The following is a 27255-nucleotide window of genomic DNA, read 5'->3' on the forward strand; positions in this document are numbered from 1 at the left end:
GACCAGAGCTGAACCTGTATTTCCACTAAGCCAAGGGCTGGGGTAAGAGCAGAGTCCGGGCATCCGCCCCTACCTCCGGCCCTCTGGACCCACTGGCCCAGGCCACTGCGCACTGACCTCCCTGGACGCTGCACTGGGCCTGCTCGCGTGCGCTGCGGTGGCATCGCCAGCCCATTTCACAGGAGTTAACAGCCTGCCTGGTGTGACCAGGCTGGTAGGGCCCAGCGGAGTCTGACTCCAGGCCTGTGCCCTTAGGAGCCACGAGGGCTCCCTCACCGCTGGTCTCACCCAGTGCCCACCTGGCTGCAGGAAGCAGGGGACACAGGGAGGGGCTGAAGCCACACACCCTGGTCGGCCTGACGGGGCGTTGGGCACGGACCCTGTGTCAGTGCGTGGCTGGCGCACATTCACAATTAAGCCGAGTAAATATTTACAGCCATTACGGCGATTGATCGCCTTCGATCCTGTGCGCGGCTGTGAGAGAGCCCTGCTTACTCATGCTTTCTTAAAAACAGCCTCTTCCCTCCTCTTCCCTCCAGCATCTTTAATAATTCAGCTCCTAATTGTCTCCAAACGCAAACCTGAAAATGCCAACTCAGGACGATCGTCCCCACGCTGGTCCTCCTCTTGCCCTCCCTGCCGGGGTCCCTCTCTGCTCATCTGCTGCAGACCCTGCCTCCCTGCCCCTCCTGTGGCCACTGTTGGGTGGGCCCAGGACGTCCCTCACCCCCGGCCGCAGCCACTGCGGGCTGCTGTGGCCGAGGAGGAGAGTCTGGTGATTGAGCGGCAGGGCTGAGGCGGAGGGGGCAAGAGCAGGAAGGTGCAGCCACTGCTCCCCAGGGCACCCTGAGGTGCTACCGGAAGGGAGGGAAGGACCTGGGGGCATCTCCAGGTGACAGAGAAGGCCCGTCCTGAATGGGTCCCAGGACAGGCCTCAGGCAGGCCAGAGACTGCCCCTGCCCCAGGCTGGCGGTAGGGGTGAAGCCAGATCAGTACGTGCAGCGTCCCCATGTACCAGGTCTCCTGTGCCCGCTCTCAGGGCTGGCGACGCTCCCCAGCGCCCTCTGAGGCCCTCTCCGTGTGGGGTGGAGTTGGGGGGACCGTGTTGGGTCCCGGCTTTACCCTGGTGGCCAGATGACCAGGACTACTAACGGCTCCACTCTGAGCCCCCGTCCCTCTCCCTCGAGGCCCAGCCAGGGTGACACAGGAGGTGCTGGGGAAGAACCACCTGTCTCCCCCGACACCACACCCTGCAGAGCACCTGCCCAGTGTGAAATCCCAAATCCTCACAGCACAGGGTCAGCAAGGATGGGGCCAGTGCACAGCCCTGGAACCCGAGCCCATCCTGAGCCGGTGGCCACCAGTGCAGAGGGACCTCTGGGCAGGGCACTGGGGTCGTGGTTCCCAGTCCTGCTGGGGCACTGGGCCCTCCTGCGCCCTCCCACCCGGGAGCATCCAACTGGGCACTCACTCCACAAGTGGTGGGCTCCTCGTCTGTCCGGCAGGTGCAGTCCTGGCCCTGGGGACACGGCAGCGAGCTAGACAGAGTGTGTAGGCCGTACAGTGAGATTGATAAATAAATGATATATTAGAAGGGGATAAGGCCACAGAAATGACACAGGACAGGGAGGAAGGCAGGCGTGCCCAGGGAAGGGCTTGGAGGGAGCATGACATTTGGATAGAGACCTGAGGGGGCGAGAGAAGAGCAATCGGGAAGCTGTCCAGGCAGACGGACAGCGAGGGGCAAAGCCAGGGGTGGGGCGGAGGGAGGGTAGAGCCGGTGAGGCGAGGCCCCTCCCACTGCTATGAGGGGGCGAGGGGCACCTCCGGCGAGGGGGCGGCAGGGTTCTGCCCAGGCACCAAGGCAGGGCAGGTGGCAGTGAGGCAGGTGGCAAGAAGCCGGTATTTTTGAGGTATTTTGGAGGTATTTTGAGGATGGGACTAAAAGGGTTCGCTGGTGCGCAGGGTGCAGGCTGTGCGAGAAAGAGAGGCGTGAGGCCAAGGTTTTTGTCCTGAGCGGCAGAAGGACAGAGCTGCAGTTTACCATGATGGGCAAAACAGGGGCAGGCCGGGCATGGGGGGCGGGAGCTCGGCATCAGCTTGCTACGTCTGAGACATCTAAAGACATCCTAGTGGAGGGTTCGAGGAGGCAGGAGGGATACGTGAGAAGCTGGGACAAGAGTGATAAAATGGGGAGTTGTCAGCACATAGCGGGATTTGAAGCTGAAAGACGGGACAGAGGTGGCCCGGGACCAAACTCACAACCTTTAAAACCAAACTCACAGCCTCCTCTGTCCCACCACCTGCACCGGTCCCTGGAGCCTGGCCTGGATGTCTATAGAAGACCTCTATCGGTCATTCTATCCAGAAAAGCTCCTACACATGGTCCAAAAAGTGACCCTCATCCAGTGGTAAATCGGCAGCCACGAGGGCTCCCAGCTTCTCCCCTGACCAGCTGGGCCAACTGTGGCAGAAACGCTCACTGCCCAGGTAGGCACCTGGGCCAGGCTGGGCCAATGAGATCCTTTCCCAGATCTTTGATGGAGAGCGGCCCTTTGTCTGGGACAGGAAGGCTGTGACATGCAGTCCTGGTGACTTCCCTTAGCTAAGCATCAAGCCACATGGCAGAAGCCGTTTGGGAAGGGTGAAGCTGATGCCCAGAGCCGGCAGGTAAGAGGTGGAGAGCACAGCGTGGGCCTGCCTTTATGGCCAGCCCAGCCCCCTTCTCCTCCTGTGGTTTGGTTTATGGGCCAGTAAGTCCTTTTGCCTGAGCAAGTTTAATCAAGGGAACCCCAACACAGTGGCTCAGCCGTTGATGGAGAGGAGGCCCAGAGCCAGGCCTGGGGTGGCCACCTGACACACAGAGGTCCCTGCACCCAGGGCCAGATGCACAACTGACTGGAGAACATGTTGGTGACCTGGTTCTGTTTCGAGTCAATTATTGTAAATATATATAGAAGGCCTATTTTGATTCCGTTGGGTTCCTGCTGGAGGTTTTCCTGTTGATTTCCTTGTTTGTTGATTTCCTCACCGAGAACCTCAGGTTTGGTCCATGATTCAGGGGAACCATGAATATACGGGTTAGGTTCATGCCGCAGCCAGCGGGGCGTCTGGGGACGGCGCAGGGGCTCTCTCTTCCCACTCTATTCTGGGCACAGGCCTTGTGAGGTCCCTTGCCCGGTGCTGAGTGGCATCACCCACCACCAGCGGGCAAACCAGACTGCATGCGCCTGCGGGCATCTCAGCTCAGGGCCCCCACGGGGCTCGCCACGAGCCACCTTCGTGAGTGTTTATTGCACACCTACTGAGAGAGGGGAACGACGGAGCCTGGCCTCCTCCTGGGACCTTACTCGTGTTGGGTAAAGGCGACTGGTCCAGACAGAGCAGTGCACACCTGCTTCCAGCTCTCCCCGGAAGGACGGAAGAGATAACCAGAAAAGAATGAAGAAGGGGTGCCCACAGCGCAGCGGGACAGAAATGATGAGGGGTCTGCAAAAGACAAAGGCAGATGGGATCCCATTGGAGGAGGAAACTAAGGAAACCGCAGCACAAAGGCGCGGAGAGAGCCGCAGCCTACGGACTCGGGCGGGGGACAACAAGGCACAAGGGGAAACAGGGATACGGAAGTAGAAGCACGTGGGCAAGAGGCCTCCCAGCCTCTGTCTCTGCCGTCCCAGGAGAACCCTGGGTGCACCCCTGCACACCCACCCCGCCTGCCTCACCCCCTCTGCCAGGACGGATCCACACAGCACTGCCCATGTAGGCACAGACACGCACCCGAGAGCCACCCTGCACTTAAGGAGACCAACATTAATGAGAGACATTACATTCAAAAAAAAAAAAAAAAATGAAGAAGTAGCACACAAACAGAGTTACTGAGACAAACAAAAGAATAAGAATAGATACAATTAACATTCTCAGAGATCTGAGAGGACATTGCAGGCATATAAAAGTCAATAATCTTGGAAGTGAAGCTATAATTGTTGCAGTGTAGAAAATTTCATGGATGGGTTGAATTACAGAATGATCACCCTAAAAGGCAAATTAATGAGCTTGACTATGTAGCCAAAAGTTCTACCAGGTTCTATACTAAAAGATAAGAGATGAAAGTATGAAAAAGAATTTGAGAACCATGGAGGAAAGTTAAGTTTCAACTTTCATCTAAAAAGAGTTCTAGAAGACAGGAGAGAGAACAGAGAGGAGGAGATACTCATTAACAGAAAAAAAATATGTCATTTCCTTTAGTTCTCCTAGCAGTGCAGCGAGGAAGCCACACTTTATAGAGGAGAAAAATCAAGGTGGAAAAGCAAATGGGATTTTCCAGGGCCCCATAGCTAGGGGGAGTATCTGCTCTGCCTGACACCAGAGCTTGGGTTGTTTCCATGGGGTCACTCTGAGATGTGCTGTATGTTCCCTAAAAACACACACAGAACAGTGTTTTTCCAAGTGTGGGGTGTGGGATATTAATATGCGTCATGTGAAGAGGCATTCTATGGGCAAACACACTTGGGGAGTGCTTGTCATATGAGGTTACACAAATTATCTCTTACTGCAGGACTTCTCAGAGCCTTTAATAGGGATCCTTTGTACTTTTAAGACAATGTGGTGGTTAAGAGCCCTGGTTTGGGAGTCATTCAGACCTGGGTTCTCAAGCCTTCTCTGCCTCTTTTGTCTCTGTGACTTTGGGGAACGCTTCTTGTCCTTCTGGGTCTCAATTTTCTAGTCTGTTACATAGGAATCATAAGTACATGCTTGGCTCTCTTCTAGGCTTAGGGACAGAGGGACAAGATAGACGTGCAAGTACTGCATAAGGTGTAAGAGTATATGAATATGAAATGCCCTGTCTCGTGTAGATTCTGTCACTGGGTCCTCTGTCCACTTGCTGCTTCAGGCTACAGTGGGCAGCTGTACAGGCTCAACTTTTTGTGCATGCTTTATAAATTTAGATTCTGGAGTCTGTTCCTTTGGTAAATATGTGAGCTGTGAGAAGAGATGAGGAGGCTCACCCCAGGAAATGCCCTGGGCGTTGCTGTGTGCCTGTCCTTGTGCCTGACTTTGTGCCCTCGGGTACAGCATATGGCAGCCAGAAGCTCCCTGCCTCCCTCTGCTGGGCTAGGCAGGGCTCTCTGTGCTCCTCCCACCGCCTCAGGCTGCGGCCAGGTGAGCTTTAGATGTTGAAGTCAGGGCAAGGTGAGGGCTGAGGGAGGTGTCCTGCCAAGGAGTCAGCAGGCCTGGGCTCCTGTCCCCACTATGGGACTTAGCCTCTAGCTGGGCCTCACTTATCTCATCTGTGAAATGGGAATTGGGAGAAAGTCACGTAGCCCTCCTCTGGCCATGCTGCAGGTAGAGTGGTTGTTAAGATAAAAACAGGGGGTGGGTAAATTCACACCCAAGGGTACAATGCACACTACCTGGGTGATGGGCACACTTGTAACTTTGACTCAAATGGTGCAAATGCAATTTATTTAACCAAAATGTTTGTACCCCTATAATATTCTGAAATTTTAAAAAATGATACCTGCAGAAAATTTTCAAAAAATAAAAGAAAAAGGAAAAGAAAACAAAAACAAAACGAATACTCCATTGCCCTGGGAACCTCTACAGACCTCTTGACTTGGTGTCCTTGTTCTGCCTGGCCTGACCCCCTATTGTTCCCCATGGCCAGCTGTACTGGCACCTGCAGTCCCCCCACCCCACCCTGCCTGCTCACACCCTTCTCTACCTCCAGGTCTTGGCTTGGAAACATCCAGACTCTCTCTGGTAAACTTCCTCTGGCCCCCAAGTTTGGGATGGGAGCTCCTCTGATGTATATTTCTCTCATCACAGGGCTTGCCATGCCCTATAACAACTGTTTAATTGTCAGCCTCCACTCTAGAACGCAAGCTCTTAGAGGCTGGGGCCTCTACGTGCTGTCCACGTAGCACGTACCTGCTACGTGCGATGCTGTCCAGCAGGTGCAGGGTAGACTCAGTAAAGATTTGTTGAATGAGTAAATGCATGCTTAGGCCTCTTCTAACGCTGGAATCTTACATCTCTATGGGTTGAGAGAGGAATCAAAACCCATTTCCCCTGAGTCTAGCTAACGGACTCTGGGCCTCACCCCTCCTCCATGATGGCTTCACTGGGACCTGCCGTCAGCGATCTGGCCCCAGAGAAGGGGATGTGAGGGTGTTTCCAAGGTGCTTCTGAAAGCATGTGCTTAGATAGGAGTCAGATGCTTCTGGAGACTGTATGGGCAAGTCCTGTCGCCTGTGTTACTGGCAATTTTGATACCTCATGGGAGCGCTGTGAGGATAAACTGATATCACGTATGCGAGTGCCCAGGACAGTGCCTGGTACACAGTAAGCACTCACTAAATGAAGCCACTGTTGTTATTACCACCCAATTTGCTAGCTTTACTGAGCCCGAAAGGAATGACGGGCTGCCTGAGGCCTCAGCTTCTCCAACGCAAAGGTGAGACTCAAATCCAAGGCTCCCCACCCCCAGCCCAGGCTCGGGCTGCTCCCTGCTGTTTTCTGTCTCAGATCCTGAGGGTTTGATCCCCAAGTCAAACGTCTGCATTCAGCTGACGCAGGGCATCTGCAATGCACACACCTCTCTGAGCTGCCGGAGGACTCCGCAGAAGCTGAGATACTGGCACTGAGCATCCCAGATGGAAATTCCCCAAGACACCCCGGGGCCCTCGGCTCGCGTTCAAACAAACAAACGCCTACGTCCAGACATCTTCACAGATCAGCAGCAAGGATGGGACTTGAGAGCACTTTGTGTCAGTGTCATAAAACATGAGGATTGATGACCCCGTGTGACTGGGGCGAATGCCAGGGGAGCGAGCAGATTCGGGGTTGGCCGAGGATGCTTCCTGTGCACACTTTGTGCGCAGGGCTCCAGCCTGAATCCGGTGGGGGTCAGATTAACACTGCACTGCTTAGTGTGTGCACAGAGCCCCTCGGTCACACAGGCATTGGTGTGCCCGGTTCTCGGGACAACAATACAGGGAGGCAGGGGGAGGTTAAGGAAAGCTTCCCCTACTTTGGATATGGGGAAACTGAGGCTCAAGGGAGTCTGAAGTAGCACGGCTTAGGTCACACAGCCTTGGGTCTCCTGACTCATCATTACCCTGTCCTCTTGTAAAGAGAGGTAGGAAAGCCAAGTTCAGCTAAGAAACAGAAATTTATCCAGAGAAACTCACAAACCAACACCATGGGCGTTGCAAAAATTCTAAGGGTCTGAAGTGAAGTTGCTGAGAAGAGCTACAGTTGGCCAGATCCAGTCTTGTCACACTGAGGCTGGGTAGTCCGCCTGGGCCTAAGCAGGGCGAGAAAAGACACCGGGTGGGGAGAGAAGTCCTCCAAGTGAGAAGGGAAGGGGAATCTTCCATCACAGGGACCAGGGGCAGGACCAGGGGCTCAGAAGACAAGCTGCCCGCAAGTACTGCTTCTTCCATTGCCTGCTCAATGTTACTGGACTCTTAGAAACTCCTGGGAGAATAGAAGGGGATTTGGATATGCCTTGTACGGGGATGTGGGTATGAACAGAGATCCTCTCCTCCTGACAAGGGGGACGGGAATCAAACAGGTGACCGAGCAATCAAAGGAGAAGTTTCTCATAAGTAGGCAGTGAGGGGCCTACTACCACAGTGACACTTGGGGACGTGCCACATGGCCAAATAGCTTGGTCCTCTCATGCCTTCCACGTCTTTCCTGACCATGAGAACCATGGGAACCAGATCCACTCAGTTAAGGAGCATGAAGTTTCTTTCCTTTCAGACCACAGGCCCTGGCTCCGGCCCAGGGTGCTGAGAGATCCCGCAACTCCTGTGATGGGCGAAGACTGATTCCCAGAATCTGATTCCCACATGGGAAATTTCTTCTTTTAGTACTTCTGTGAAATGTGTCTTCTGATAACATATTCTCGCATTTTTTGTTTGTTTAACTCAGAGTGTCTTAATTTACCCTTCATTTTTGAAAGACATTTTTGCTGGGTATAGAATTCTAGGTTAGCCAGTTGTTTTTCTTTGAGCACTTTGAAAAACGTTAATCTTTTGAATTCTGGCTTCTGTGATTTTTGTTGCAAACTCTACTATTATTTGTATTGTTATTTCCCTCAATGTAATGTGCCCTTTTTCCTCTGGATACTTTTTAGGTTTTCTCTTTACCTCTGGTTTTTATTTAATAGCAGTTTGACTATAACATGCCTAGCTATGGTTTTTTTGTTGTCGTTGTATTTATCCTGCCTGGGATTTGTTCAGCTTATTGAATCTGTAGTTTGATATATTGGAAAATTCTTCAAATTCTATTACTATTTCTTCAAATTATTTTTCTAATTTTTATAAGAATTTGTTTAATTTTAATTATTTATTTAAATTCTAAGTCTGTCCTTTTCTTTCCTTCTCTTCTGAGACTCCAATTACATGTTTTTTAGGTTTTTTCCACTTTGTCCCACATCTTCCTTGTATTCTTTTATGTTTTTTCTTCCATTCACTTTTAGACCATTCACATTTAATATAATTATTGATATGGGTGGATTTGTGTCTGCCATTTTGCTATTTGTTTTCTTTTTGCCTCACGTCTTTTCATTCTTCTGTTCTTTCTTTACTGCCATCTGTTGTGTTTGCACTTTCTTGTTTCTTGGCATGTCTTATAATTTTTTTTTTATTGAATACTAGGTCAGGCACATGTACGGCTCTTTGGCAGATGGTGTCAGCTTCTGCTGCAGGTCACCTGTGTTGTCAGGGTTGGAGGCAGTGAGAGACAGATGTGGATTCCAGATTGTCCTTCTGAGCTCTAGTTTGTTCTCACTTTCTCTCACTTCCCATCCAGCCTTTCTTCCTATCTTCTGGGCCTGCTGGCCTATAGTAACTTCAGGCAGATGCAGAGACAATACCCTTTAACAGACTTCTTCCCTAGTTCCCACAATTATACAAGGTCTCATTCTTATAATAAAGCCCAGATTCCATGTCTCTCATAGTGGTTCTGCTTCCCTGATCAAATATTACTTGCTGCAAGATCCCAATTCTCTGTTAAAATTTAAACTCCATCTTTTCATTCATTTTGTCAATTTATTTTTCTATTTTTAAAAACATATTAATTATAGTTATTTTGAACTATGTCCTTAGCTTCTAACTTCAACATCTGAGTCACCTCTGGATTTTGTTTCTATTGACTTCAGGATCAGCCACTTTTCCCTTTTTCTCATGCCTAACAATTTTTTATTGCAGGAAATTGTGAATGATACATTGTAGAGGCTCTGGATTAGCTTATCTCCCTGTAAAGACTGTTGAGTTTTCTTTTGGCAGGCAGTTAAATTCCTGGAAAATCACACTAATCTTGTTGAAGTTTGCATTTAGCCTTTGTAAGGCAGGTCTCTTTCAGCTTTTTTCTTATTCATAGAGTGTAGCTCTTCTCTTAAGGCATGATCTTAATCCTAACAAATGGCCTTTATGGGGTCTCAACAGAAAGCCCAGGTATTCTCTGTTTCGGCTGGGCCTGACCCTCAATATTCTCTCAGAGTTGTCTGGCCTCTGAAATCCATGCTCAGATCTTAGCTGCCAGCAGCTACTATCTACAAGTCCTCCCAGAGGCTCTCCCTGATCACGAATGGCTTGGGAATGGACCAAGGGACCCAAACTTCTTTTCTGTGGCCCTCTCCTTCCCAGACCCCTGTCCCCTCAGATCATAGCCACCTTAGCAGTCCTGACCTCTGATCTCTATTTCCTCCATCCATTGTGACCACTGGTGCTAGGAAGTTTTGATGCCCAGCATTTTGGAAAATATGCTCAGGGGTAAAGATGAAATGAGTGTGGGGTTCATGTAGTGTGACTCCCTTCTCCCAAGGAGCACTGCTCTGTGTTAACTGCTGTCCAGTGCCCTCCTATAGTTGCCTCACATACTCGGTGCAGGTTTTATAGTTGTTTTCAAGGGTAAGATAAGTCTGATGCCAGCTACTCCATCAGGACTGGAACCTTGCTTTCCTGGATTCGAGGGAGTTGGGGAGGGAATGGTGCTTGTATGGTTAAAAATACAGATGTGTTCAAACTCATCCATATTCCTGCTTGGTCTCTAAGTGTGTCATTAGGATGCACATTGAATCCTTTCTCTTTGGTAAAAGATAGAGGCTACAACCTCATTGAGTATCTCAAATGGGTCAACGTGCTTTACATATACTAATTTATTTCAGCTTCATATTCACTTTGTGACATAGGTACTAGTATCATTCCCATTTTACAGTTGCAGAAACCGAGTCATGGGAAGGAAAGTTACTTGCCCAAGGTCACAGGGCTAGTAAGTGGAAAAGCCAAGATTTGAACCCAAGTGTGCGGACTGCCAAGACTGCGCTACAAACCACTACACTATACTGCTATTTTGAAAGATCTCAATCTTTTTACAATTTTGCTATCAGTTATGATAAAATCACTGTGTCAGCAGAGCCTGGAAAGCCGCCGCGTTTCCTCCCAGGCTGCATTTGGGGAGCTCAGGATCTGTCAGTTTCATTAACTGGCCTCGACGACGTCCCCACCTCTCCAGTCCTTCTGCCTCCTCTGCAGTCCAGGCCACCCCATCCTTCACTCACACTCTTCCCTGGCCTCACTGTGGGCTTTGCTGCCTCCAGACTCCTTCTGTGAGCAGCAAGGCCAGAGAGGAAAGGCAAGCAGCTGGGCTGGGGGTGCAGATGAGGACCAGGGCCAAGAAAGCCCAGCCCAACCTTTGGCACGGGGAACCTCGGGGCAGTGAGGACAGCAGCCGGAGCCTTCCGTTGGGGACTGAACCTGTGCAAGGATGCTCCAGCCCCAAGACTGGTGACTGGCAAGGAACAGACAGACATTGGGCAAAACAGGAGCCCTGAGGAGTCAACACAGCCAGGGCAGGAGGTAGACAGGAGGCAGGGGCCATGGGCTACACCAGCTGTCTGCCTCTCTGTGGCACTGCCTCCAGGGTGAATTCAAACCCACTCTGCCTCTTACCAGCTGTGGGCACTTGGGCACATCTCTTAAGCCTCAGTTTCTCCACCTTTGAGCCATTTGAGATGGACTTCAGCTTCATGGAATAGAAAACCTAAGTAATGGGGACTTACACGAGACAAGGGTTTCTCAAGCACTGAGAAACCCAGAGGTGGATAGCTGTTGGGTTTAGCTTGGCAGCCCAAGTCGTCAGAGCCCAGGAACCTGTGTCTTTCTTTCATGGCTCCAGGTATAGCCAGCATAACCCCATCCCAGGAAGGAGAAGGGACAATGGTAAAACAGTGTATGCAGATGACCCTGCCCCACTCCTTTAAAGATCATTTCCTAGAAGCCCCACCCAATGGCTTGTGTTTGTGTCCCATTGGCCCAAACTACTTCACATGGCCATCTCTAACCACAAAGGACGCTGGGAAATGTAGTTTTATGGCAGAGAACATTGCTGCCCTCAACAATATAAGGATTTCTGTTAGGAAGAAAGAAGGGAAGAAGAGATACCAAGTCTAAGCAACCAGAAGTCTCGCCACAGAGTAAATGGTGTCATTTTTGTCACCGTTAGCATTGGCATGAGGATGAAGTCAGGGGATTCTTCTAAAGCAGCTAGCAGGTACCTGGTTCAGTAAATGACAGCAAGTATTCTCAAATTTAAGAAACTTTTCTAATGATCCCTCTAAAACATGCTTTAGGAGAGGCCGACTGCTCTGTGGGGTGCTCAGTAGGACCCCCAATGGAGAAAGGGCTTCGTCTAGGTCACAGCCAAGCAGAGACCCCTCAGCAGAGGCAGATGGGACATGCCTGAAGACTTTCAAAGCCCTGCCTTGGAGGGAGCCGACTCTGTCTCCTTGGTATCTGTACCCAGTGGGTAGAGGAATGAGGCTCTGGGCTTGTGCCTCGACCCCATAAGGAGCAGGGTATTCCTGCAGACATTGTTGCGTGTCTATTCCAATCGTTTTCCCTCTTCAGAGAGCTCCGGTTTAAGCTCCAGTTTCAAGTGTCTCCATTCCTCCTTCAGCCATAAGAGGAGCCAGGCCAGCCTTATCTGACCATCATGCTTGTATTGATTAGGCTAGACCAGGAGCTATCACAATGAGACCCCCAAAACCCGGTGCAGAGAAGTTTATTTCTCTTTCCTGGGACCATCTTGAGGAGAGTGTCCAGGCTGGTGGGCAGCTCTGCTCCACACAGACATTCAGGGTCCAGGTGCCTTCCCCTGGTGACTCTACCAACCTCCAGGGCTGTGTCACTGTCGCTACACAATTAAGGCTGGTCACCACTTTACCTGGGCCTGGGCACCAGCTGTGGGGATGGGGAGGAGAGGCCATGCCCAATGCCTAAGGGCTCCACCTGGAAGTGGCACACGTGGCCTCTGGTCACATTCTGCTGGAGGCAACTTAGTCACATTCCCAGGCCATGAGAGTTTTGGAAATGTGGTCCTGGGCGTCATGTGTTCAGGAACAACTCTGTCATCACAAAAGGGCAGAATGGATTTTCATGGATGACTGGTGGTTTCTATCACCGGCCACCAGCAAACACCTGTGCACATTATTCTGCCATGTACATGAGTCACTCCCTCCCTCCTCAAGGGAGATTAGGTGAGAATGGAAACACACAGTAGACAGTGACCCAGAGCAGTTACTAAATCCTGCTGGGCAGAAATTGCCAATACACATCGTTGCTATCAGAACTCTCCCTGCCCAAACTCAGGAACAGAACGGATTCAGATAACTTTTTGAGATATGTTTCCTTCACAGATTCTCACTGTTTGCTATCTAAAACTCAGAAATCTAATAGAGTTGGGTAATGCATTATGCTACTCCTGACCCAAACTCACTGAAATAACTTCAACTATCTGGATTCAGGAAATGCATGGATTTGGATAGTGAGGATTCTTTGGACACCTGGTGGCGGTGTGGGACAGCTCGGCAGCCACCTCTGTTCTGCCCTCTGGGAGCACCCCCTTGTCCCCTGCCCTCCGCCGTCCCAGCCTTGCCCCCGGGAGGTCCACCCTCGTCCACTACCCACTTGGCCGCAGTTGAAGCAGGTATTGAGAAGCGTGTCCTCCTTTGGGGCTGCAGAGCTGTCTCAGTTTTCTGTAAGTGCAAGTTTGGAGGTCGAAGTGTTATTTTAAGTCTTGTATAGCCACAGGCTTTTTTATGCCAGGCTTCTGGTTTCTACCACAACAGGACTCCCTCAAAGACTTGGCTGGTTTCTGGTCTATTTGCTTCCAGTCAGTTCCGTGTCTTGTAACCACTAGCAGAGTCCTTTCCTGGATATAAAAGTCCTGCTTTATTTCTTGGTTTCCTTGTCCTATCCATCACTCTCTCTCTCTCTCACTGGAGGCCATCTTGCTTTGATTTAATGTTTGGTTGAGAAATCTTAAAGGATCTTTGAAAAATGCTTTTTGCAACAGCTTTATCTCTTCTGTTTCGTCCAAAAGCAATTTGTTTTTCCAACAGTGTAAAACAAGCCTTCAATAGCTGGTATCTCTATCTCCCCTTCCACCTCTATTTTCAAAATAGATGGTTCTCCCCTGATCTCATATCTTTCCTTAAGGCATAAAAATTGCTTATTTCTTTCTCCCTTAACAGCTCAAGGTGAATGTTCCAGATTGGCAGGAGGCCATTCGGGGACCCAGGTCCCTTTCACCCTGTGTTTCCATTTTCTCCCTGCCTCAGGATCTGCATGGCTGAGGCTGGTCACTAACATGTCCGGCTCCAGCCAGTGGGCAAGGAGAAGAGAGAGCAAGGGGAAGACTCATCCACTGTCTTAAGGACTGTGTCCCCAAAGCAGCACATATCGCTGCCATTGGCAACAACACATGGCTACACCCCAGGCTTCTCCAGGAACAAGGTCCCTGATGTGTGTCTTGAGACACTTTCACATCCATAGACCGACCACTGTGCAACAGGCAGGTGAATGCCACTGAGTGACTCCATTTTACAAGAAGGAAAGGAAGGCTCAGAGAGGTGGTGTGCCGTGGCCAAGTCGACCAACAGGTGAGGGTTGGGACTAGAGAATCAGCTCTGGTTCTCCCAGCCCCCAGCCTCGTGTTGTTGCTAGTGACACCACGGCAGTCTCTGCTGGAACAACCGTGGGAAAGGCATCATCTCACACCCCATTGATTATAATAAATATTCATACAAGGCAAGTAATGCCCATCCATTCAGGAAGCTTACAGTCTAGCGGGATAGCAGAAATAAATGCACACGCAGCAAATATCCAAGTTCCACCATGCTGACTGCACAGAGAAAAGGAGGGGGGCGTGGTGGAGACTAATAAGGGGAGGAGGTCCGGGGAGGCACCTCTGCACAAGTGACATGGAAGCAGATACCCAGGGGACTAGTAGGCATAAGCTGGGTGAACGGAGGAAGAGGAGAAGTGTGCACGGCCCAGGGAAATCTGAGTTGGGAGAGTGCTGGGCTCACTCACGCAGCTGCACGGAGAGGAGAAGGGCCCAGATCACGCAGGGCGCTGCTGAGTTGAAATCGCAGGCTCGGAGCTGGACTGCCTGCGTTCAAATCCCTGCTCTGTGGTTTATCAGCTCTGTGCACTTGAGCAAAGCATGAACCACTCTGTGCTTCCACTTCTTCCTCTTATCCAGTCCCTCCCTTATTGGGAGCTGTGAGGAATGAATGAGATGTGTTGAAATGCCTGGTACACTGTAAGTGCTTCCTAGGTGTCAGCCACTCTTACTAAGGAGCCTTTTTAGGATACTGGTCTTTGTTCTACGAGTAACAGAGGATGCATTAATCAGGACTCTCCTGGTTCAAGAGACAGCAACCTGACTCACATTGGCTTAAGCAACAATAGGGGGATTTATTGGTTCATGTAACTGAAAGGTGGAGGTTTAGATGTGTCATCAGGCACACAGGGCTGCCAGCCGGGCTCTGTCTCTTTCTCTCCACTGTTTGCAGTTTTCTCCTGAGGTGACTACATTCTCAGGCTTGCTCACTGTTTCCACCTGGTGGCAGGGTGGCCACTTAGCTACGATAGTCTCCTGCTGGTCCAGGGCCAGCCTCACCGAGAGCTCTCATTGTTCCGGCTCCCATCCGGTACCTATCCCTGAGCCAGCAGGGCGGTGCTATGGAGTGGAAAGAGGAACTGATACTGACTGACCAGTCAGAGTCCCAAACCTCCAAAATCCCTGCCCTGAGGCTGGCAGGGCCCGGGGCCTCCACAGAGGAAATCAGGGTGTGGTCACCAAATCAGGGACAGGGACTGCTGAGCAGGCAAACACAGCCAGTGGTGAGGCAGAGAGCCACTGCAGGTTTTACACAGGAGGGATGGCATCTGATTTTTGTCTTGAGATGATCACTCTGGTGGCTGCACAAAGAGGCAGGAAGAGAGTAACAGTGGAGGAGGGGAGAGGTGTGGGGGATGCATGGCAGAATTCCAGGAGAGAGGGACGATGGCGTGGCTGGGCTGGTGGCAGTGGGGCAGAGATGGAGGAGGAGGCACAGTGCCAGAGTGTGGTGGCAGACTGGGAAGGGGCAGGGACAGACGGATTCCAGGGTGGGAACCAGGGTTTGGTCTGAGGAGCTGAGGAAGGAAGACTGGGATAGGGACAGGTTACGGAAGATGAGAGCTCAGCTTTGGCATGCTGAATTTGAAGAGCCTTGGGACATCAGTGGGGAGGAGTCCTAGGGACATTTCTTTGGGATGTAGAATTCCACTCCTGAGCATTCTTGTCTGGTTTCTATAAAATATGAGAAGGATACATAAATTGAATAATGCCAGCTTTGCCCAGTGGAATGCACTAGAACTAAGGAAAGCCACCCCCCGAGTTAGGACTGGACTGGCTTGCTGACCTATTTTCAGGGAGTGAGTCCCTCAAACAGTTGGTCAGACTGACAGGGTCCCCGCCTCCAGGAACTGACAGAGGACTGTGCTGAGAAGTAAGAGGAGCCGGGGACGACATGGAAGACGCCAGGACAACCAGCCAAGATGCAGGGAGGAATGGTGTGGCCCAGGCAGAGGCCATGGGAGTTCATAGGAGAAGGCAGTCAAGATGGGGCTGCTGTAATCTGGGTTGGCTTCCTGGAGGCAGAACTGGAGTGGCAGCTTCAATATTCCAGGCAAAAAGGAGACCATGACCTCAGGTGTGGGGTACAAGGTTAGGTTTGGAGTGCTGGCCCACCCCAAAACAGTTTCCCCTGAAAATTTTCTAAACTAGACCAGGATACAAGGTATGCCTGGGTCTCCTAGGCTCCCACCCCAGTCTTTGCCATTCCCTGCACATTGCCCTCCCAACTTGTCCCCACCTCTGTGGCAGCCCTTAACACCCTGCCCTGAAGAAATTTCACCCCACCCCCCAGACTGTCCCTTTCCCCAAGGCAATGAGTGCCACAACACCCAGCACACTGCTACATGTGGGAACTCGGGATGGTGGGGAGGGGGAGAACGCATGCCAGGGAGGGGGTGCACAGGCTTGCCTGCGGCTTCCCTCTCCAGGTCCTGGGGAAGGGGAGTGTGACAAGACCATCAGCCTGGCCTCAGTGGACCTGGGTTGGCCCAGAGCTGACAGGCCCCAGGCTAGTGCGAGAGCGGGGAGTCAGCTTCCCATCCATTAGGCTCGAGGCCCGGGCTGCTAATGCCAAGCGAGCGGACATTCTGCTCTCAGGCCTGGTATCCACTTAGGCATCGTTAATATTTTACTCCGCACAGCCAGGGGATCGATGTCTTGTTTATAGCTCAGTGTTTATGGGCAGTCATTGAAGCTTTCACTGGGAACTGGGATGATGCTCAGGAGCACCCGGGGAAACTGAGGCAGGGAGCATGGGTGGGTGCCAGCCTCTGGAGGACTCCTGAGATGGTTTCCTTTGCTTGCTCAGTTCTCCACCTCACCGGGCACATCTGTCACATCTGTCTGTACAGCTGGGCACACTCAGCTTTGAGGGTACACCACAAGGGGCCATCAGAGCCCCTGCCCAGGGCCAGTCCTCTGTCTTGTTATATCCTTTAAAAGCCTCTAGAGAGGTCAGATTATCTCCCCATTTTATGGATAAGGAGACTGAGGCTTAGAGAGGTTATGTTCTAGTAGGCTTTCAACCAAGCCATTGATTTGGGGTCGGTGGTAATTAGCTGGGACACAGGCTAGATCTCCCGCAGCACTTTAGGTGTGTAAATTAGAGGCTCTTTAACCTTTCTAGACTGTTAAACTCTGTCAACTCCAGTCCTCCAACAGAGCCCTTTTCTCTGGGTATGATTAGCCTCTCTGCTTAGAACTCTTGCCTTTGGTCAGTGCAGACTCACCGCATCCCAGTTAACTAGAACTGAAAGCTGTGAATTTATAGTTCTTTAAAAATGTCACCAGCGGGCCAGGTGGGGTGGCTCACGCCTGTAATCCTAGCACTCTGGGAGGCCGAGGCGGGTGGACTGCTCAAGGTCAGGAGTTCGAAACCAGCCTGAGCAAGAGCGAGACCCTGCCTCTACTATAAATAGAAAGAAATTAATTGGCCAACTAATATATATAGAAAAAATTAGCCGGGCATGGTGGTGCGTGCCTGTAGTCCCAGCTACTCGGGTGGCTGAGGCAGAAGGATTGCTTAAGCCCAGGAGTTTGAGGTTGCTGTGAGCTAGGCTGACACCACGGCACTCACTCTAGCCTGGGCATCAAAGTGAGACTCTGTCTCAAAAAAAAAAAAAAAAAAAAAAAACCAAATGTCACCAGCGACTCAGACTTTTAACTAGGTGTGTGACACTGTGAGGTTGGACTGGCAGCTCCTCTGCCGTGACCGGAAAGTTTGGTGGCCCGGGAAAGCACCCACTCCAGAGCCCCCTCGAGAACTTCACCCTCAGGGCTCAGTGTCCTCACCTGTCACGTGGGGGAGGAGGAAGGCCCCTGGGGGAGCCGTGCAAGAACTACACGTCAGCCCAAATGCTGGGCCCGCGTACGCGAGCTCCGGGAGGGCCACACTGCGGCTCCCGCCCCACCAGGCACTGAGCTCTGCGCCTGGCACGGAGTACCGTGCATGCCCCGTGTCCGCCGAATGGATGGCAGAGTGGGTCCCAGGCTGCGTAAGCGGAGCTGCAACTGTCCAGGCCGTAGGTGACAGGGCTCAGGCCCACAGGCGTGGGGCGCACGGGACTTCTCCCTGTGCTACAACCGCGGGCAGGCTTTCGTGCTCCCGCAGCCCGCGCCGGCCGCCCTCGAACTCCGTCCCGCGGGGACAGCCGCGGCGCGCGGCGACCATTGGAGGGCAGCAGAGAGTCACGGCTCCCGCCCTCGAGTCCCCGCGCCTAGCGGCCGGGAGGACCAGGGCTCCGCCCTGCCACGCCTCGTCCTCTGCTCCCTTCTCCTTCCCGTCCGCGGCTTCCCCTCCTCCACCCGGTGCGGCCGGCGGGAAGGGGGTCGTCCGCACACCGTCCTTGCCCTTGCGCTGCCTCGCGCCTCGCGTCCGCGTAGCTCCTTCCCCCGCCGGAAAGCAGGCTGCGGCCTCTACCGGGAAGGAGGCTGCGAGTGCAAGACTCGACCAAGGTCGCGCGGCAAAGTCAGCGCTTAAGCCCAGTTCGCACGCTCACACTTCCTCCTAAAGCCTCGAGCGCACGCAGGTTTCCCGAACTGGAGCACTTAGGTACCAACTTCTCCTTTTACCACGGGGCCAGGCCAGGGCCGGGTTTAATCTCCCGCCCGAGGGCTGAGGGTTGCGGGAAACATCCCGCGGCGAGAGGGCTTCCCGGATCAGCGCCCGCCAACCCCGCGCGGCCCGGCGCTGCCAGGCTCCGCACCCCTCCCGGAGGAGAGAGGAGCCCCGACTCCCTGCCGAGGGCGTCGCGGCGGCTCCCTCCTCTTGGGTGCCCGGCCCCTCCCCAGCCACTCGGCGCCTACCCTGCCCGGGCCGCTCGGCGAAACCGCCGACCGCGCGGCCTCCCCGGGGCTGGCGAGGCAGCGGTGGCGACACGCCAAGCTCCGTCGCGGGCTGGACAGTGCGGGGCGGGGCCGGCTCCCTCCGCCCCTTCCCGGGCTCGCGCGGGGGGGCCGCAGGGACGCCTCCTCGAGTGGTCGCCGCGCCCAGGCCAATGAGCGCGCGGGGAGCCGCGATGGAGGCTGGGGCAGCCCGGAGTGCCCCGGACCCCCGCCGCCGCCGCGCCCCTGCGCCCCGCGCCCGCTGGGCTGGAGAGGGGGCGACAGAGGCGCGGCGCCCGCGCGGGGCATGGGGGCGCCGCTGGCCCGCGCTGGGTGCTGGAGCTGCGTTCCGCGCCGCCGCCGCCGCCACCGCGCCTCGAAGTTTGCCGGCTGACTCGGAAAGTTGCGCTCTGGCTCGGCCGCCGCTGCGCGTCCAGCCTCCTGGCCTGCCCCGCTCGCCGCCGCCGCCCTCTGCGGGGCTCCGGCCCCGCCAGTACCCGCAGCCCCCGGCCCCGCCGACACCCGCAGCCCAGCCTGCCGGGGGCATGTGAGCCGTGGCCGCCCCGAGAGCCCGTGCGGGGTACACGGCCCCGGCACCTCTCCGAGGCAGCGCGCGGGCGAGGGGCGCGCTACGGCCCCAGGGCCCCAGGCAGCCTGGGTCGCCATGGGCTTCCAGGGCATGGAGCTGTGCGCTATGGCCGTGGTGGTGCTGCTGTTCATCGCCGTCCTCAAGCAGTTCGGCATCCTGGAGCCCATATCCATGGAAGGTAACGTGTGGCCACCCGCCCCTCCTTGCCCTCCGTCAGGGGCCAGCGGTGTGTAGGGAGGGAGCAGCACCGCACGCTCTGGTGCGCTGGGCCGGGAGGAGCGGCCCTCGGGCATGCGGCGCTCGGAGGCCCTGGCCACCCTCTCCCGGCTCTGGAGGGTTGGACCTGGGACTACGGGAGCAGAGATGGCCCCAGAGAGGACCAAGCCACGGCTCTCGGGGTTAGAGTGAGCGAGGTGCATGGTGACACCTTGAACCGGCATCCCTGGCTGTCCTAGGCCTGCAGTTGAGCTGCCCCTGGTGAGTACAGCCAGCTCGGGCTGACCGGTGGCGGGAGGTGGCGCAGGCTGAAGATGACAGGAAGGACCTTCAGCTCAGGGCACCTGGTGGTGGCCAGTGATTTGAAGCCTCTGCTGCGAGGTGGAACTGTCCCTTTTGGCCCCTACCCTGCATCCAGTTTCACCTCCTCAAGCAAGGCTCAGGCCCATGGCATCAGTAGCCAAATCCGCAGGCCACACATTTTGTCCCAATAAAATATTAACTGAGGAGACAGACCTACACTTAAATCAGACACTGATGGCCTCACCGGAACCCCTGACAGGAGCCTTTGGAACTGCTTCCCAAGCAGTTGGTGCAGCCCCACTGCTTCACCTTGGGCAGGTTAGGAGGAGGGGCCCGTCCAGGGCACACCTGCTTCTGAAGGGGACCCCAACTACCAGGGATGCAACTTCCCCTTCCCCTCTTTGCAAAGAGGCAGCTACAGTCCTGCACCTCTGGGCCCTGGGGAAGGGGCCAGCTTGTCCAGTTTGTCGCTTGCTGCCCTCTCAGAGGATAATGGGCACGCTACGGACCTAAGAATTTGGCTGACCTTGCCAGGCTGCAGCTCTTGGGACTGAAACCCAGAGGCCTCAGGAGGGGATCAAGGCAGAGCCTGCCCCTACCTCTGAGCTGCCCAGCATCCCCTCGGGCATGAGGACGTGCCCCAAACACCTGCAAAGGGCAGGAAGGGCCAGGGCCAGGAAGCAAGGCCTCCCTCCATTCTGCCTTCAGAGCCCAGGGCTGACGCTTTACCTGAAGTTCATGGCCACATGCCCCTGAGAAGCCATTAGGCTCCATCATACCTTTTCTAGAGGTGAGTTCATGAGGCCCAGACAGAAGGGACTTGTTCCAGGTGGTTCAGAAAGATGCTATCTTGGGTTTTAGAGTTTAGTTGGGGAGGAAAATTGCACAAGCTGGGCCTCCACTTGGCTCAATGCTGACCCTGGCAGGGGCCATCAGTGAAAGGGAACTTCATGGAAATTACAGGTGCTTAGGGTCCGGGCAGGGCCGGGAAGGGTTGCGCATTCCATGCTCCTGAAGGGGATCTCTGTTCCCTGTCCCTGCCTTTCCTTTCCCCATCTGGAACCTGGGCTGGGCGTGGAGGGGTGCCCAGGGAAGCCATGGCCTCTCCATGCTCTTCTCTGTTTCCTGGGCCCTCCTGGGACCACCAGGGGCCAGGACACCAGCCAGCCGTACTCACTTAGTGCTGCAAAACCTTCCTTCCAGACCCACTCGCAGGTCAGGAGCAGTCTGAAGTTTGCCTTTGTGATTCCTATGAGGAGGGATTTCTTTACAAGGTGGATAGTATGCACAGGACAACAGATGCCTTGTTCTACCTTCTAAAAACCCCCTCAAGCTCTATGGAGTTTCTCTTTTCTGGTATATGTGCCCACTTGCGCCTCCTAGAGTTCTGGGGTCTTAGTGCAGTTGGGGTAGCCTCAGTCAGCCAGGTCTGCACTGGGATCCTGTCACCCACACAAACTGGCTATAAAAATCCCTTTTTCCATTCCGAGCCTCAGTTTCACCATCTGTGAAGTGGGGTTAATAACAATTCCTGCCCCACAGGGCTGTGGAAGCCTTTAACCAGTCAGTGGAGCTTTCGTGGCCCCCAGCACCATTCTTGGTGTGTAATAAATGTGCAGACTTTGTGAGCCGTTGTCATCAGCAATACTGGCAATGAGAGATTACCCATAAGAACAGAGCTGATTCGAGGTGAAACAGCCTCTCACTGAGGCAGCCCCCTCCCAGCCCCCTACTTCGTCAAAGAGGGGAGTCATAAGTTCCAGATGTTTCCTCTTGGTGGGAATGGTGCCAGCCGAGGAAGTGCCTGTTGGCCAGGCAGTGTCTACAGGACTGTCAGATGAGCTATGAGGGGCCCAGGCTGTCCCACCAGCCTGGATGTGGGCCATCCTCAGTGACGCTGGGGGCGGGAAGGGGACTGGTGCCCCAGCTCCCCTCCGAGCATGTGCGCATGCAGTTGGACGTGTTTCTTGTCCTCTCTGAGCCTCCGTGGTTCTCGTCTGTAAGAAACCTGAGTTATGATGCCCTGGGGATTGTTAGGAACTAATGGATCCGGGTTCTGGGGATGCGGCTTTCTAGAAGTAGATGCAGAAGTGAAGGGCCTTCCTCTCTGCCCTGGGTCCCCTGTCAGTCTCCATCTCTGGGTGACTCTAGGGATGGAGTCACCCCTGTCACTCTTCCTGAGCAGTAATTAAGCAGGAAGACTGCCCCTTGATTGACATATGAGGGGGCTGAGCCCGGGTGGTGGCTTGGCTGTCCTGACCACCAGGGCAGATCAGTGGCAGCAGGGCACAGGCCTGGAAAGAGGCCAGGCCAACCTCAGTACAACAGACTGCAGGTGGCAGGACGGCCGGCCTCATCCTGCCTGCTTAATTAGGATTTCTCCTTCCCTGGTGACCTGTGGGATCTCCACGGTGGAGGAGCTGCTCAGCGTCTGCGAGCCTTGCCGAGGCAAGGGCATGAGAGCCGGGAGCTGTTGGACAGCCCGCGGGGCCGGGAGGGGGTCTCATCTCCACTACAGGACCTGGACCCCGTAGGACCTGGGCTGGGGGAGTGGGGGTGTATCCCAAGGACTGTGGCTTTTCTGTGTGACACCTGACACTTAGTGTTTAACAATAGGGTCTGGGCTCAGGAAGTCCATAAAGCCCCTGAAAGTACGGGCAGGATTGTGTGTTTGGGGTGCTTTTTCCTGGGGTGCTGAAATATGATTCTCAAGGGTGTTTGTGTTCCCAAAAGGTTTGCAGGCTCACCTCTGAGACTCTGTTGAGCCTTGCTCGAGGCCATGGTGGCGGGGACCCGGTTCCAGTGGCGTCTCTGATGTGCTGGTGACGTGAAGGTCTTCCTCATCCCTTCATGTCCCCCAGTGTGGCAGGCACTGTCCTTGCAGGAGTGGAGACTCCCTTACACACTTGATTTCTCTCCACAGCCCTGTCCCTACTGTAAGGTACCGGATAGCTTAGTGTCTTTGTCAGTTTGTGGTCTGTCTCCACCAGACATCAGCCACACGAGGGCAGAGACTTTGTCCCGTTCACTAGAGTACCCTGTGCCTGGAACGGCGCCTGCACCAGGCAGCAGCCCCTCGAGGATCTCTTGAATTCATGAAGGATTTTTGCCCACAAAGAGGGAGGACTGGAGCCTTCTGTCCCTTCTGTCCCAGCCTCTGCTTGTGAGCCTGAGGCCTGGTCCTGTGACAGCTGCTGACCACGCTGGCATGGAACAGGGGGCTCGGGGCAGGGCGGGGTGGGGGTGAGGGAGTCTGCTGCCACAAGTGCCGAGGCTGGAGGTGGGGTGTGCTCTGTGTCATCAGGGACAAGTGCAGATGGAGCAGGGTGAGTGAGAGTAACTGGCCAGGGCGCGTGGGGAAGCCAAGGTTCTTACTGGGCTGCAGGTCATAACCAGCTGCAGGCACCACCGGGATGCACCCCAGCTTGAAGACTGACGCTCCATCTAGGGCTGGGCCTCTGTATGGACGTGGCTTTAACTGTCAGAGAAATCTGCAGCAGTTGGAAGGTTCAGAGCAGAGGAATGAGGTGGCCTTGAATTTCTGCAGGTCCCCTGGCTGCTGTGTTGAGGCAGCAGTGGCAGCAGGAGGTCCTGAGAGAGGCATTTGGAGACATCCAGGAGGGAGCCAGCCGTGGGCTGGGGACAAGTGGGTGCTTTCCAACATCTTTCGGAGGTGGAGCTGATTGGGTTTGCAGTGGGTGTGAGGGGAGGGAAGGGGTCTGGAAGATTGGCCTGAGCACCTGGGAGGGAGAGCTGCCGTTTACCGAGACGGGAAGCTATGGTGCAACGAGGTTCATGGGGAAGGTCACTCACTAGTTCCATTTGGACCTAAGTTTGGGGCGTATTAATTTTTTTTCACTGCCGTGACAGGTTCTGACACATGTAATGCCTTAAATCAACACAGATGTGTCATCTTGCTTGCAGTTGTGTAGAGCAGAAGCCAGCACGGCTCTGCCTGGGCTAAGATCAAGCAGTGGTGTCAGGGCTCCCTCCTCCTAGAGGCCCCCAGGAATCGTCTGTCCTGTTCCTCGCACTGGCCACCCATCAGGCTGTGTCGTCCTCGTGATGCCATCTCTCGCTTCTCTGTCCCACCTTTAAGGACCCATGTGATTACGTTGGGCCCACTTGGATGATCCAGAAAAAATTCCCTATGTTAAGGTCAGCTGAATGGCAACCTTAATTCCATGTACAGTCTTCATACCTCTTTGCCATGGGACCAAACATATTCCCAGGTTCTAGGGACTAGGACATGAACATATTTGTGGACCCATTATTCTGCCTGGCACAGTGTCTGTTGAAAAATCCAAGTGGAGCCGCCAAGGAGGCGGTGGGGTAGGAGTATCAGGTACGCAGGGGAGAAGTTTGCATGCCATCAGCAAATGTTGGGGTGTAACACTGTAAGACTAGGGGGTCAAGAAAGGAGTGGGAGCATCCCCTAAGGTCAGGGATGCCAAGGGGAAGGAGGGAAGCCAGGGGGAGGGAGGGAGTGCCCCCCTGGTCAGAGGCTGCTGACCCCAAACATCTGAGGCTCCAAGTCACCTGACTTGGAGACCCACCACCAGACTTAGCAGCCCCTCCTAGAATCTGGGTGGCCCCCCAGCCCTCCCTGCACTGCCGTCCAGTTCGGGGACATCCTGTTCCCAGTCAGGGGTTAGCCAGAGGGCCTCTCAAGGCCCTGACCCACCAGCAGATGTCAGGCCTCCCCTGGTCACTACACGTCCAGGAGGGAGGCAGGAAGCCCAGATACCTTCTGGTCAGTACAGCCTGGTCACCCTGGAAAAGGTCCTCTGCCCATGTCCGGAGAGGACATGCAGCCTATCAAGTCTTGCTTCTGTGACTTTTGGACTCCCAGGCATCTGTTCCTAAACCCACACTATGTCCCAATGCCTGGGATCCCACCATTGGTCTTGTGGGTTAGTGAGCAAATACTAGGGATGTGAGGGCTGGGAGGGTCTCCCAGTGGGCGGGATTGCCTTCTGCTGGGGCAGGGTTGTGTTCTAGGGGGAGAATTGAGCCCCAAGCACAAAATGAGTGAGTTGTCAAGGCCAAGAGGAAGGCAAAGCTACAAGCCCTGAAGAGGGAGAGGGTCGGGGGAGGCTCTCTCCAACACTCCAGGCAGAACTGGTCCCAGAGAAAGAGCAGCTGACACCAGGCCCCTCACTGGGTGGGGCCATGTGGCCTGACTCAGCTCCCCGTGAAAGGGCCTTCTGGAATCAGATGTGGACTCAGAGGCCCAGAGAGGGGAAGCAGCTTATGTTGGCCAGGCTGCCACTGGAGCTGGGCAACAGTGCCCTGCTTGCTGGGTTTGTTAGTTCCAGCCCGGTTGGCTACTAGCTTACTGGGTGACTCCTTGAGCCTCACTTTCCTCCTCTGTAAAATGGGGATAATAACAATATTTCCCACTATCCATTTCACACTTTGGAAAAGTTAAAAGAGGAGCTCAAATCTAAGGGACTCAGAGGGATGGGGCCGAGCAAAAATTGGGCCTGGGCTGGTCAGCCTTGGCACCTGTTTGCAAGGTTGATGCAGCCCCTACTGCAGGACATTTTGTCCACATCTGTGGCCCAAAGCTTGCTTTTGGCTGCTGCTTCTCTTAGCTCAGCTCCCATTTCCTCAACTGAGGGCAGTTTTACCCTCAGGGGACATTTGGCAATGTCTAGAGACATTTGGATTGTCTCCACTGGGAAGGTGCTACTGGACCTAGTGGGTAGAGGCCAGGATGCTGCTAAACATCCTGCAATGCACAGGACAGCCCCCACCACAGAGAATGACAGGGGTGCTGGGGTTGAGAACCCTGTTCTAGAAGGAGTATTGGCTGAGGGCGGGGAGTGCTACTTCACTGAGCAAGTTGCTTCCCCTGTCTGAGCTGTTTCCTAATCTATAAGCAAGGTGGGTGGATTAGAAACTCCCCTGGGAACTCTCTCTGACCCTTCCCTTTCCCCATCCCCTTCCCCTTTCCTGCACCCTGGGGTTGTGTTAGATGACTCTGCCCTCAGGTTTTCTGTGTCCCCATCCCTCCTGATCGCTCTCTGAGAGCAGCTCTCTGAGAGGACCTGTGTCTCTATCACGACATGCCCAGCACTGCCTGGCAAACAGCAGGTGCTGAACAAATGTAAATGATATGCCACTGTCAGCACACACACACTGGGCACCCACTGTATGCCAGGCAGAGTGAGGTCCCCCAAAGCACAGGTAATGCAGAGTCTGGCCCTCCCTTTAGAGCAGCCCTGGGAAGATGCCCTCTGGCTGGGGGTCCCTCTGGCTGGGGCAGGGGGCGTGTGGCTGGGTTGTGGGGGCCTGAGTATAGGTGGGCGAAGACAGTAGAAGTGTGAGGTGTGACATGGGAGTGCCCAGAACTGGGATGTGCATGGTCTGGCCTGCTGCTCCTGCTCCCCCTTTCTGGGAGGCAGCCCCACATTCTCTGCAGTTGCCCTCTGTGCACCTGCCACCTACAGGGGCCTGTCTTGCAAAGGTGACTTGGGGGTCTGGTGGGTTTACAGCTGCCTCTTGGCTTGAAGCAGGCCTGAGGGGCCACTGTGATCTTTCCTACTCTTTCTCTTGCTCCCCTTCCTCCCAGCACCCACTCCCCCACTTGCTGAGGGCCTGGTGGTGATGCTCTGAGCATCCTCAGTGCCCTTCTGCCTGGCTGGGTCTGCTGCCCTTTGTAAACTGCAAGTTCCTCAGGACTCCTATAGCTCTGAGATGCTGATGACAATGCCAGGAGCCAGCATCCAGCACCTGCTCTCTCTATGCCAGGCCCTCTGTGCATATCCTTATTTTGTCCTCAGTAGCAGGCCCAATTTACAGATGAGGAAACTGAAGGTCAGGGATGTCTCCCAGACAGGGAGAGGCAGAGCCAGGACCTTTCTGGACACTGGCACACCTGCCCTGAGTGCTTCTCTAAATGCAGGACCAAGGAGACCATTGGAGATGGCCGTGTGTGTTCCAGTGTCTTGCGGGACAGGTGTCAGGAGCCCAAAGTGGAGGCAGCTTCCTGAGTCCAAATCCAAAGTGAGAACAGTCTCTCTGCTAGAGCTATTGTGAGGACTCAGCTCATAAAACAGTGCCTGGCAGATTAAGCACCTTGCAAGTGTAAGCTCTCCTCACTTCTTGCCAGAAGTGGCCCACCCAGCTCCCCCCAGTCACACATCACTAACTGTGCACTAGAAGTTAGTGGGAAGGGAGAAGGACACTCGGGTGTCCTTCATCACGTGAGGTCAGGGGCCTGGAGGCTGCTGCCCTGGGGCCTGCTGGGCTGGGGGAGGGAAGGAGAGAGGTGGGAGCCTGAGGCCTGATGCTGCTCCAGGTTGGGGGACTTGGGCAGGGCCCCTCCCTTCCCAGGTCCG

At 54.3% G+C, this 27255-nt stretch overlaps 1 protein-coding gene across 3 annotated transcripts in view; it reads left to right on the forward strand.

The window, feature by feature from the left end:
• KCNIP3 (potassium voltage-gated channel interacting protein 3) overlaps positions 1-27255 on the forward strand; it is an 84860-nt gene that overhangs the window by 31692 nt on the left and 25913 nt on the right. Inside the window, exon 1 of one of the 3 annotated variants that reach the window (XM_012786880.3) lies at positions 19011-19568. The exons of the other annotated variants lie outside the window; for them this stretch is intronic. Within the exon in view, the coding sequence (XP_012642334.1) occupies positions 19466-19568 (103 nt within the window). The 5' untranslated portion in view covers positions 19011-19465. Of the gene's footprint in view, positions 1-19010; positions 19569-27255 lie in introns of those variants that run through there. 3 annotated transcript variants of the gene reach the window in all.

The sequence above is a fragment of the Microcebus murinus genome, chromosome 3 (assembly GCF_040939455.1).
Source record: "Microcebus murinus isolate Inina chromosome 3, M.murinus_Inina_mat1.0, whole genome shotgun sequence".
Taxonomy (NCBI): domain Eukaryota; kingdom Metazoa; phylum Chordata; class Mammalia; order Primates; family Cheirogaleidae; genus Microcebus; species Microcebus murinus.